Raw genomic sequence first — 13626 nt, forward strand, 5'->3', positions numbered from 1 at the left:
ACAGCACCACTTCTGCGTTTGAGGAAGGATGTGAGATGAATCCGTCCAAATTTCCTCGGTATCGCGACCATAGGGAGTTAAGACTTGTTCTCCTGTAAGCCAACAATGTGCTTCTTTCATCTTTGGGAAATTCATCACTCTACCAAATAGGCCAAGACCGTGACGGAAGCCCATCTGTCATCAATCTGTGATGCTAGCGTTAACTTCACGATAGTATTCCGGAATTCAAACGTGACTTGTTCAACTTTTTTGAAACTTTTTCACCCCAAGTTGTTCACATATCCGTAACGTCTTAATATGATCGACTATCTGATGTTTGACTTACTGACATTCCATGATGTGGCGCAAGTACACAGGTCCTCAGTCCATGGACAAGAAGGCCGTTCTTGTGCCTGAGCCACTTACCTACACAACTCATTCTCGGAACTAGATCCAGCCAGCCAAATGTTCTCCTGGCAGGCGACGACCCTAAGGGCCTGCGAAGCAGTATACAGCCTTCTTCTTCCCCATCCTCCGACTCGCAAACATGAGCATCATGCGAGTGCATTCATGAGTTGGATTCAACTCATCATAATACCTGTCTTGAGGTCGAGTTGAAGCTTTTGTCCACCCGCGTGCTAGTGCGCAGAGTCCATGATTCGTCGGCTACACCTGGTGAGTACGTCCTGCATATGAAGAGCTATTGCTCTAACATTGCTAAATATGACTATCCACAATTATTCTGTTCATGGCACAGCCCTGCCCCATTTGTTTGTGTTACCCGGTACCCCCATAACTTGGACGTTGTTTACGGGCACTGTCCTGCAGAAAAATTTGTCATCAGAGCTGCTAAACCATCTGGACTCTCGCGAGTTACAATATTTTCCATTCAAAAGGGACTGGGTTTTTTATGCACTTGCAAAGCACTTGTGTTATCAGCATTAACGTGAGCAAGCATGTCACCGTGCACTGGAGATGCACCAGAGGTATTTTTTGTGGTAAAAATGATTACCGCTCAGTGCAAAATAAAATCTAACTACCAGCAGCCCTGAAACAAATGTCTTACCAGTCAGTCATATCATCACCAGCCTGTTGATTGCATGTACTCTGTAGGAGCCAGTGTGTTATGAACTAGGATAGTTCTTAACAACGACAACTCGACAGAGTTACGCTCGTTGAGATTTGCAGTCTCTCAGAAAAGAGAGAGTTCTTATAGGCTTAGTCAAAGGAGTGCTTCAACTAAGAATCAAGTATCAGATGACCTAAGTTTGGGGGATGTCATATCCCGTATTCCGGACCTTCGGATGCCCTATCCATGTCTCGAGTCCTCTACCCATCCGGATCCCTGCACATCCGCACATCCACATCCAGATCCCTTTACCTCCATACATCAGACCTCCATACCTCCGCAGCTAGCCTGCATCATTCATCCTTTGTCCTATCGCCCTAATGTCATATCCCGCATTCCGGACCAACATCTGACGATGTTCCCACGCCTCATCCGGACCTCCGGACCTCCTGTCCATGTCTCCAGACCCAATCCTCTATCCATCCGGATCCCTGTACTCCTGCATCCGATATCCACATCTCCGGATCTCCAGATCCGACCTATGCTTCATATCCGAACCCAAACCTTAAATCAGCGCTCATCCCCTTATGGTAATCACCTGTCTCCGGACATCCGGACATCCGGATCCGACCCGTGTCTATCTTCTGTGCCTTATCCCTTTGTATGTTCCTTCTTGAGTTAGACTTCCTCATTTTCCATACCTCATTTCATTTCCAGCTTTATTTTCCTATGTCTTCATCTCCGTCTTCATTTACTATTTTCCGATAGACTAGTGTTTGACTTTTCTACATCCTCCATCCACAGCCTTGCATAGCTTCGGACTGCGCTGACTGACTCTCCGTTAAGTCCTCTGTAGTATATAAACTCTGTAGAAACTTTGTACTTCCTCAGTCTGAATATCATACACATATTAGTCCTCGCACTAGCCTTCACACTAAGTCCTCGTAACAGTTCTAGTCCTCCGACTTAGTCATTATCCATCTCAGGCCTAGGGAGGAATTCCCTAGGCCGGAGCTCTGCTCCTCTGCTCCTCTGCTCCTCTGCTCCTCTGCTCCTCTGCTCCTCTGCTCCTCTGCTCCTCTGCTCCTCTGCTCCTCTGCTCCTCTGCTCCTCTGCTCCTCCGATCCTCCGATCCACCATTCCTCCAAGTTTCCGGAAGTTCCTCCAGAACTTTCCTGCGGTCCTCCGGACCTATTCTGCTTTGGACTTTGTCCTTGCAGCCTTTCCTCTGTTTGCTTCTACTCAGGACAAGTCCTGAGTAGCCATTATACATATCCCCGTCAGGACGAAACTCCATTGTAATTTCCGGAAGTTCCTCCGGAAGTTTCCCACATTCATCTGGAAGTTTCTCGCACTCATCTGGAAAGTCCTTCCGAAGTTTCCCACGCTCCTCCGGAAGTCCTTCGGACTTCACTGGACTTTCTCCGGACTTCATTCTGAAGTTAAGGGCACATACTCGGGTAAGGGGCGCAGCGCACGAGCTGAAGCCAAGCCCCTTGGAATCAGTCCTACCCTTTGTGCATGGTCTTAACAGGGGACTTAGGCGAGAGATGTTTCAGGTAAAACCTAGTAAGATTCAAGTGAGGAATATAGTGATAATACATGTGCTTAAATAGGCCAATATGTGCGCACAGACCAAGACAATCGTGAGAAGTATTCATAGTACAAAAGAGGAAGGCATAAGATGACGGAAACGAATAGACCGAAGTATGATTGTAACATTACCCCCTTACTAAGCGTAAAGTCACCGACTTTACTCATCTTGATTTGCCCAGTAGATAGGGTCGTCAGAATAGTCCAATTGATCTTCCTCACCCCCACCTCTAAGTCGCTCCTCTTGATAAAGAGCTTCTTCTTTGGCGCATTGAAGGATGTAGGCTTCATCTCGTGCCTTTTCCCAAGCCTTTAATTCTTGATAAAATCCTTCATCCTTCCAGGTAAGCGTGGTAGGAGATGAGCTGGTAAAGTGGGGGCAGTAAAAAGAAAGATGTCCTGGGGAGAGTTCCCGGCATACTCGACAGTAGTAGTCAGGGCAGTGCGCATGACGATGACCTAAGGATTTACAATAGCAGCATATCCTATTCTCATCAGGGTTAGATGAAGAGGGACAGATTACTGATGGTGCTGGTGTGGAGCTGAAAGCTTCATCGTCACTAGTAGCTTTCCTCTTTCCTTTTCTGTGGTAAGGCATCCTACGAGTTTTCCTTTTATGAGTGGTATGTGCTTTAATCTGGTCTACCTCCTTTTTAGTAATCTATGCGTTGCTTATAGCTTTCAAGGTAACGACCAAGCAATCAGATCTATTGTCTGCCCAATATGTCTGATCTGTACAAATAGTAACGATGGAGTCTTTGTAGCTATTTGGGCTCAAACCCAAAGGGTTTGCGACCCGAAACACTGTTTCAAACCTGTGGAGAGTCCAGGATGAGCCGTGATTCCCAAACTGAAGGAGCCTGGCGACGCATTAGGTGCAGCGTGGACTCCCACTTCAAAGGAGAAGGGCAACACAATGACATACCTTGTCAATGCACTGGGGGCATAGTATATCTTGTGAAGGGTTCTAGAGCGGGAGAACCTTGCAGATACGGCGCTAGTATCAAGGCATGTTTGTGCAGATAGCTCGTAAAGGCTTTGCTCGACCACCTCCCCATAGATTTGACTACATCAAAAGGCACTCCACGCAGCAGGTACTCCAACGTCCCTCCGATATGCAGTCCGTGTCCTTTCAAATTCCCTAAGCCGGCTCCCTTGATTATCCCGCTGACTCGTTTCCAGAATTCCGTCCGTGTTAAAGGTCTCATTCCTTTCGCATGTTTCCAGGCGAAAAGGTGCGCATTCTGCCCTGGATCGTTGACTGCGAAATGATTAAGCAGGGCAGCTTTTGGGTCGGTAAGATTGTCTTGTTGTGCCCAGAATACGCTCTGGCTGACGTTCGAGGTTTTTGTTCGCGGGAGAAAGATCTTGGTGACTAGTAAGTTGTGACGATCTTTGACGTCGATTTGCATGTTGGATCGTTTAACGTGCTTATCGAGATCAAAGGCATTCAGAGCCCTGACTGTGAGTTCTCCTAGACGACATAATGCATAGAACACGGTCGTTAGACATGCATAGACTGCAGCATCAAGAGGTTTCGCCAGATCAAGATGGGAACGAATTTGAAGGATGAGATTCGTCGAAAAGGGTTCGCGTTTCATGCGTTTGGACGATTCGGGAGTGCATTCTAACGCTCCATCTAAAGATGCTTTCAACTCGTCTTGTTGAACCTCCCACGGCTGACCATGCAATGTATGCCATGCCTTGATTGCATACACGTAATTCGCCAGCGTCTTTCCGGAGTAAGAACCGGCGCAGCTTGACACAAAATTTAACATTGTGCGCGTGTCAATTGGGCAACGTTGTTCTTCCGGAATAGTCCTTTCGTCACAGAAGACGTGAAAGACCAACAACCCCGCTCCGTAGCATTCCCTAGTGCTCATGGCCCAGGACATGTTCATCACTGTTAATACCCTTTGCAGATCTTCATCCGTAATCGCTAGCACACTCCCATCTAACGTCTGCGCTAGTCTCGACTTTAGCGGGAACCATTGTTTTAGTCGATCCCGAGCCAAACAGTGTGGTCTTAAGCGAGACGACACAGGCGCTAGACCTTGTTTGTATGGCTGAGGTATGGCCGATTGTTCTATCGGGAGAATGGCTTTGAAGCGAGCGTTATTAGCAGTTCTGTCATTGAAGTTCGTGGATGGGATACAGTGCATCTGTGGTAACGTGATTCTCTGCGCCGGAATGATTATCTGAATGGTTGAAAGAAGCTCTTCTGACGATGCTTGGATGGGTTCCTTCCGTGTCGTAGTCTGCCGGATCAGTGGAGACGACGAACGGATCGATGATGAACGGTCGAAGCGCGGTTGGGATGGGAAGGGTCGGGAGTAGGAATTCTGTACTACTGTAAATCCCTCTGGACGGGGCATCCGCTGGATTGGATTTGCTTGTGACGTAGGCCGGGTGAAAAGAGTAAGACTCTGGGGAATTGTCGATAAGAGAGAAGATCCGTCTGAAAACTGAGTTGACCGCCAAATTCCTGCTGCGGCTGTTCCTCCAGCCTTCAATGACTCCTTGATTGTCTCCGTAGATCCTGAAGTGCCGCTCTGCTCCTCCCCCTTGAATGAGGTGCTGAACGAGGAGCTCGAATCCAACCGCCTCTGCCCATCCAATGTCTTTTTCCCCGTCAAGCTTTTGCCATCCTTTGCGCAACCTCCATGCTCTCCATCTATTTCCAATAATGATAGCAATTCCAATGCCGGAACTCGCGTCTGAGAAGGCTGCCGGGTCATGTAATGACAGAGGTTTGGGTATCGTGCGTCCAATGAAGGGCTTCTCGAGCAGTGCCTTCCACCAGTCGAGGTCTGCTGCCAGTTTTTTAACCGGCCGTCGTGGGAGAAAAGGCTTATCTGCAGCAAGGCGCAGCATGGCCTCCAAAGACGTAAGATATGCTCGTCCTTTTGGGACGACAAGCGTGACATGCAGTAGTTTACCATATAACTGTTGGATGTCGATGAGAATGTGTGCGATGCACTCTCTCCATACTCTAATCGCCTCGAGATACTTGTTTTTCTTCTCGTCGGCCAAGAAGACTTCATTCTGGGCGAGATCCCACATGAGACCAATATATGGGTTAAGGTAGGCAAAAATCTTATCCTTAAGTATCTCCCATGGAATGTTGAGGTTGTCTGAGACCTCATTGATATCCGCCATGTTGTGCGAGAACTGAGCGTCTTCGTCTGACCTAGGTGATGCTCCTGATAAATCTTGAATGGGAAAACGGCAGTCTTCGTCAAATTCTTCCAGAGTCCTGTCATCAAACACGTGTCCGCCAAACCATATCCTTCCTCTGTCGCAATGCTGACCCCTTCTAGTGATCTCCTGATGCCATTGCCGCCTCCTTTTGTTATACGACGCGATGTGTTCTCTAAGTATTCAAAAAAATAGATGGTCATCGACCCATCTTGACGCTGGTCCAATTCCTTTCAAACAGAATAAGTCCAAACCTGCATCAGCCAAATTTCCGTAAGCTCCCGCTGAAGGCCGTAATCCGAAGCACATGCATGTATCAATGCAAAAAAGGTCTTCTGAGACCCGCACGACTGATCCTGGCCACTGAGACTCATGAATGGGCACCGTACGATACGCTTCTGAAACGTCCCTGATGGCAAATTGAGATCCTGGCGGTAAGCGGCTGATTGTGAGAGCGAGTACGTGAAAGGTACCCCAAGTGCTAGGGAAGTCGTCTGGATTGATGTAGGAATTGATTGATGCATTAGGGAACTTCGTCGAAGTAAGATGGGGAAATGAATAGTTCTGAATGACGCGATAACGACCGGGTCGACCCGGTTTAGGAATAATTGAAAAAGGGGAGGATTGAAATGGACCGATGAGATCTTCGACTTCATCAGCTTTGAATGGACCGATGTATCTCCCTTTCTTAAGCTCAGTCTGTACGATGGATTGAAACTCTTGTTGATATGTAACAATAGACTCTTTGTTAGGTGGCGTTTGCGTGCGTTTAATATTAGGGATCTCAAGATGGAAACCGCGACGGAGTCCTTCTGGTACATGCGAGTATCTGTCATACAGCCCAGCTGAAATAAGTCCCACTTCCCAGGCATCTGGATCGTATGGCGTGAGTGCCTTAAGCTTTCTGCGCTCGAGGGCAAGCTTGCGCTCCGTGAGAGGATATACCACATCTGGAGCAAAAATGCCTCCGGTCGTGAGTGGTGTCGGTGCAGCCGCTGGCTTGTTGCCAGTTGCTGCATACCAATTTGCCGTCCTGCATGGTAAGGACTCTGCCGATGCGCGCGCAAATGGTGTCGCTGGCATCGTCCCAAGTTCGAGTGGCCTTGCACTCGATAATTTTGTGCGGGTTTCATCCGAGGCAGACAGCACAAGCCGAGAGGACACCTCTGCTTGTGCTGGGCTGAAAATCCTGCCTCGCTCTTTTTCCCTTGCTGGTATGCTCGGGAGAGGCTGGGCACTTCCGCACGTCTCTGGAATCGTGCTGCTTATTGAACGAGTTATCTCGTTGATCGGACTGCGTTGAGCAGCATGGCATGTGGCGCGTGGCATGGGGCATGTGGCATGTTAAGTGTGGCATGTGGCAAGACGTTAAGACAAGACAGCGAGAAAGAGTTTTGAAAAAACCAGATGATGAGCTTGAGCCTATGTTTTATTGAGTGAATAGACTGACCTTATAGTTCCTGACGTTGTCTCTCTTGTCGCGCTCTTCCCAGTACACCCTCTCTCTCGTTTCTTCCAAGACTTTCTTGTTAACAAGAGATAGGTTGTAGGGACCCACAGACATTTTTACGGCGACGTGCCAGTGCCTGCGCTGCTCTGCTTGGTAAGTCAGCAGAGCCTTCTGCCCTATCGGATTCCGCATGGACCGGTACTTATGGACCTGGATGTTCCTCCAGAACTTGGCCATCATCCTAACCCTGTCCTCCAGCCAGTCTGCTTCGTCCCTCAAGGTCGCCCTCCACTCCTTCACAAGGGGGATAAGTGGTGCAAAGTATGGGTGGAATTGTTTTGCAAGATGGGCCTCCTCTGAGGAAACTGCAAAAAAATAAACCTTCCTCAATTTGCACTCATCCAGGTTGAGGGTTGACCAGCTATCTGGCAATGAGTCATGTATGGACTCCTGGTGCTCCTTGCCGTTAGGACCGCCGTATTTGATGCAAATATATATGAAGACATAAAAGAGGGACTCGAGGTCGTCCACAAAGCTTTGAGAGACACAGGATGGTGGCAGCACCAAAGTTTTGGAAGAGGATTTCCGCGCTTCTTGCTGTAGTGCCTTGGTCTGCAATTCTGCAAGTTGGGCGAGAAGCGCACATGACATAAAAGAGATTGTGCCCTAATAAACCATTTAACCAGTCAACAAAATTTCATACATTCAAGTGAGATATATTTACTGTACCACCAATAGAATATTCATCATTCAAAGCAATGAATACCGCAAACTCCCAATCAATTAATAGCCCCATACTATCATTGGGCTCTCCTACGATCATCGCATTGTAAAAACTGCAGTCACGATGTAAAATGCCGTGTTCTACTGCTGTGCGTTGGACTAGAATATAAGAAAATGAATACTAAACACATGCACAATTGACTAAAGCTCACTGATAACAATGTCCCTAATTGCTCTCACAAACTTTTTGAGGGTTCGAAATGCATGAAGAGGGCAAGCACATGGCTTCATGACAAGGTGAACGTGCGTGTGATGGGTACCTCGAATGCTCGGGTTTTCCATGTGATGATAATCCCCTGTCCGGTCAACAACATTATCTGACTTTTTGACCAGCCAGTAATCTACTAGCTTGGGAACGCCAGGAACACCGCTCATCGCATTTAGCATGTCGATCTCATTCAAGACTTTCTCCTCGCCACCCTGAACCCAGTGGTCTTTAATAATATATTCTTCTTCGTCCAGACTGACAAGGTAACAGACAGTCCTGCAACCAACGAGGCCCTTGCTAGTACAGAGGATTTTCAGGATAGTGTGGATCTTGCTGTTGACACAGATCTGGTCACAGAGTTCTGCAGGCAATTGAGGGGTGTGGGGAAAATGGGAAGGATGGGGTGTAGAGCTGAAGGTGGTATTAGCCCCCGGCAGAGGAGCCCAAGATGTGAGGCCCAACAAGGGAGTGCTGGTGACTGCAAGGGGTTGCAGCGGAAGACACGAGGGAGGAGGGGAAGGAGCGGGACCAGGAAGCTCTTCTAACGGGTCTCTGAGAGACTCCAGAGACTCAAGATCATCATTGGGCATTGGCTCTGAGTTGGAGGTATCATCAGCGGGGGGTATCGGCTCAAGGTCATTATCAGGGGGGAGTATTGACCCGGCCTCATCATTAAGGGACAGTTCCTGGGGATCCTCATCCAATGCAGTGAGAGACTCGCTGTCAAGTTCACCAGGAATGGTAATACTCCGAGTAGCTCGGGCAGGAAGGTTCTTGAATGGGTGATAACCAGGTATATCTGTACCTGGGGGTGGGGGAAGCGACATATTTTTCCAGAAGGTGATCATGGAATTGTACCCAATACATTCTGGGCTGCCAAAGACAACAGAAGCAATAATTTGGGTGAATGTGTCTGGACTCTGCTGGATTTTGATGCTAGGGGTCACAACACCACTGGCATGGTCATACAACAAGACCCTGAGTTCACGATATTGATGTGTGAATGATAGAATGAGTGCGAAACATCTCCAGGGCTGATTGCTGAGGAGTAAATATGCCTTGGTATCTGCAGCTTTCGCAATCCGCTGTGCAGGCTTGTACTGACTGTATGTCAGCTCAGCGCACAGACGAATATTGCCCCACCTGGGCTTGATATTATTGGATAGCACAAGATCAGGCTTGCGCTTGATATCACTACCAGACACTGCAACCGTGGAATTGCTTGCACTCCATGTGCAAGTTGCAGATAGCGTGATTAGCTTGTCTTCTGCTTCAGCCATAGCGGTACAAAGAGCATTGAGGAATGACGAGAATATCTCTTCATGGGTGACACCTGGCTAAGAAAGAGCATCATTTGAGTTGACAGATGACTGAGTAGGTGTCGTTGGAAGTGCCCAGTTCCAAAGTCCAGCTTGGCTATCATACAATGGCACGATATCATCCGGAGAGTTTTGACTGAAGATTGTGTTAATCCGTGTGTCGCGATGAAGGATTTTACTGAGTTTGATTCGAAGTGTGTGTGCCTGGGGAACTTTGAGTGTGATACAGTTCAAAAAAATGGTGCTACATTGAAAGAGGGAAAAATATTTTTTTGTCCCAATACTTATTGAGCCAGAATTCTGATGCGTGCTCCATACTGTTATATTGAGTGAGATGAGGGTCTGCACTTGCACCAAAGCGAGGGACAACATTAACAGGCGCTCTGAGCTGAGTGACTGGTATCACATCACCAATGCGAGCCCCGTTTGACCGTTTCGCCCTCTTGAGCACTTGTAGCTGCATAGCTGGTTTGCGCTCGCTATTGTTAAAGTGTTGCATGTAAGTGAGGAAGCGATTCTTCCAAGTCCCCTGTGTGCCTGTCTTTCTAATTGGACATAGAATAAGCCTCATTTGAGCGACAACATGACCTAGAAACTCAAGAGTTAGAGAGTACTTAGTATAATGAAATAAGATCAATCACCATGAAGACCATCGGCAGGCCATGAGTGCCCTTCCTCATTATTGACAATAACAGTGTCATACCGACCAAATGGCCAAATTTCAGAAGATGGTGCACAGTTCAGGGTCTGTGCAGGCCGCACACTGGTGGTATCATGAAATTCTGTATCCTGGAGCCGAAGTTTGAAGCATTGCACCCAGCCCTCTTAGCCCCCCCAAGCAGATGAACATGACCATATTTGTGGATATCTTCACGACGAAGGAAGTCAGCGATGGCTGGTCGTAAGTCAGGAAGGCCAAATCTAAGAGCAGCATCATCAATGGAGATGGCCCTGATTGATGGGCTGTAGGTGAGATAAAAGGCCATACGTCCAACAATGAAGGTGCGCAATGGTAGAGGGACTGTCCCTACCTCCCTGTGTCGAAGAACCTTTGACATTGTAAAGTAGTCAGTGATTGGACGTGCATATCCAGGGCACTTGACCATGGCCAAGAGGTCTGCAGGGAGATCACTGTCGTCGTCATTGCCATCGACATCAAAATCAATGACGTCATCAACGTTGAGGTGTTGATCTAGGCTGGTTCGTAGTCTCAAGTCTAATAGACTTGTTGCGAGATCAAAGCGACGACATTTATCTGCACGATCAAGGTGACAACAGATTTGTGAATCGTAATTGTTGTTGTTACTTGACTGTGCAGGATCTTTTATCTCAGTGATATGTGCGTGCTCCTTAGCGTCTGCACTCCACTGCATGGTGACGCCGGTGTTGCGTATACTGGGAACTATATTGTGCATAAGCTCTATCTTTGGTATGTACCAGTTATCGATAGGCTTGTTGTGTTGTCCACGACAAAGCCCAGCAGCTGTGATTGCATGTTTGTTAGCGTGAAATTCAGCCAGCGCTGCGGAAATACGCTCAATATTGTGATCGTCTATCTGTGGTGACTGCACGAGATAACAGAAGTCTGTCGGAGCTTGTATAGCTGTCATCACAGCACTGGGCCCTGCATCTGCACTGACTACAATAATTGAGCGCTGGATGTCACATTGGGCATGCCCTGTGACCTGCTTTAGCTTTGAAATGCCGCCATGGAAATGGTGAAACCCTGTCACAGGCTGCAATGCTGAGAAGCGGAAATCAATCTCTGCTTCCCCGACTGCACATATGATCCACTTGAGGTCGTGGTCGTAGAACTCTCAGTGAAGATGGTGGAGGGTTTCGGGAGTGAGGAAGTGTGATGGGTCAGCGAAGAGCCAATCCTGCCAAAAAGGTTTGTTGACACCATTTAGACGAAACCTCTGTGCTTCACGAAAGAAAGCTTCAATATCATTGGAATTGACCTTGCTCCAGACAGCAGCTATTTGTGCGAGTGTCATTGAACTAGTTCGGGGCTCGTGTTGGAAAGGGTCGCCAAATTGCTTGAACATGGCCATAGTAACTGGCGAAGTTTTGCCACCAACGGCAGCCAACATCATGGCCTCCGGAGTAGCGACAATGTAACTTGCGAGAGGAGTGAAACAGTAGCGACTATGCCCAACAGGATCTGACAGCATAATTCCCTCACGAGCAGCCAGCTTTAGCGGCTCTAAAATGATGTCCAGGCATTGATGGACTAGACGATCCCCTAGCATACCGCACATATGTTTATTTTTATGAAGGAATTTCAGTACAGGGAGCAGGGCAGTGAGCACGCAAGAATTAGATGATGTCTTGAGTCAGGTGGACATGTGTATATTAGCGAGGCTGATGAGGAGCGGGTGTGCGATTCTGTTGCCCATCATCATAGATATATCTGTCTTGTCAGATGATAGAATGGTCCCAAGCAGTGTCACACCTCGTGGTAGAGCCGACTGCATCGAAAACGATAAGTACTGAGAGTGCCTTGAACAAGCGAAGCTACACACCTGCATCTTCCATGCATCATCTCCTGTCATCCATTCGGAGTACACACAGCACTGCTGCTGCACCATGGTATACACCTTGCGAGGCATAAAGTCTAACCGGTCGTGAAAGGATGGATGGTTAAGAATACTGGAGATACAATCCAACGGGTCGCACCAATATAAGACGACCGGTGTTTTTGTCGGACACGTTGTCTCAATTACTTGAGACATCCAGCATGGACCACTCGGCAACATTTCTGCTCTGCCTCGCAGTTCCTTGGCCAATGAGAACGACAGAGGAAGACCCTGAATCTTACCATGCACGTTGTTAGACTCTACCAATCAAAGATATTGAGTACTTACTATCTCAAGTGACAAAAAGCTATCTATCTTCCCCATGCTTAATCCCGAATGAAGTAGCCATGATGCAAGTTCCCAATCTTTCTGGCCACTGAATGGATAGTAAAGATTTGTTGCACGGTGCACACTGTTCTCATCTGAGTTGAACAAGTCAAGGAAAGTATGACCTGTGCCATACGTTTGAGAAGCTCCGGGGAACCAGTCAATGAAGTCGCCAGTCAGTAATGTTCCTTCTTCATTGACCATAGAACCACCCTCATTTGAATCAATGTCATGTCCAGTATCCTCACCCCAGCCTCCAGATCTGTCATGTTCTTCGTACGTGTTTGCGAGATGGAGATGATCATCCAGAATATTGAGCTCATTGCTATCAACGTTCATAGACTCAGTTCGCGCAGACTCCAACTGTATCATATCCTGTAGCCAGGTGCTGCATCCTGAGCGAGGCTGATTCATATGACAGGCTACAGCAACCTCGTCTTTGAATCCACCTTTGCCGCACAAAGGACACTGAAACATAATGATAAGAATAGAATGTATAGGTGTGAGAAAAACATGGACATGTGTACGTCAAAGTCAGCTCAGACTTTACCGAATCTACTGTATAGAATAAACAAAGGCCAAACGAGTCAGCATTGCCCACATGATAATATCGATTATTTTAGTACTTATGTCTGAGTCGACCCCACTTGTTAGTCTCAACATCCATGAGAACATCCCCACTTCAACTACAGCATCTTCTCGCTTCCCTCAGTGCTGTGTTTCACATGCAGCTCACCTCCAAGTAGGGATGGATGGGGGTATGGGTGACCCCTGAGGGTCAGGGGTAGGGGTACCAAGGGGTAGGGGTGTGGGTAGGGATCTTAGGACCCCTGTACCCCTGGACAATTGGTAGTACCCCTGGGCCTAGGCATAATATATCCCCAAATTGATTACCATAGGAGTGATTGATAAGTATAAAATTTTGAAGTTGTCAACAGTGTTACAGTATAATGGCTATTGGGCTTATTGTGATCTTATATTGTGAGTTAGCTATTATTTGAGTAAGATATAAGTAAAATAAAGTCAGCCTACTATGTCTTCTAGCCTCGATGGTGATGATACCCCTGTACCCCTTGTGATACCCTTGTACCCTTATAATACCCCTGGGTTACCCCTGACCC

At 47.6% G+C, this 13626-nt stretch overlaps 1 protein-coding gene across 1 annotated transcript; it reads right to left on the reverse strand.

Annotated features, from left to right (window-relative positions):
- Positions 1 to 9843: 9843 nt before the first annotated feature.
- On the reverse strand, positions 9844 to 12982 carry HD556DRAFT_1431456 (uncharacterized protein; the record flags this gene model as incomplete). The annotated part of the gene is made up of 7 exons (XM_041305019.1): positions 9844 to 10187; positions 10241 to 10388; positions 10448 to 11413; positions 11501 to 11600; positions 11754 to 11929; positions 12125 to 12415; positions 12467 to 12982. 7 exons carry the CDS (start codon positions 12980 to 12982, stop codon positions 9844 to 9846), a joined length of 2541 nt encoding a protein of 846 aa, XP_041161945.1.
- Positions 12983 to 13626: the final 644 nt, after the last annotated feature.

Source organism: Suillus plorans, assembly GCF_016647745.1.
Source record: "Suillus plorans strain S12 chromosome Unknown HD556scaffold_19, whole genome shotgun sequence".
Taxonomy (NCBI): Eukaryota; Fungi; Basidiomycota; class Agaricomycetes; order Boletales; family Suillaceae; genus Suillus; species Suillus plorans.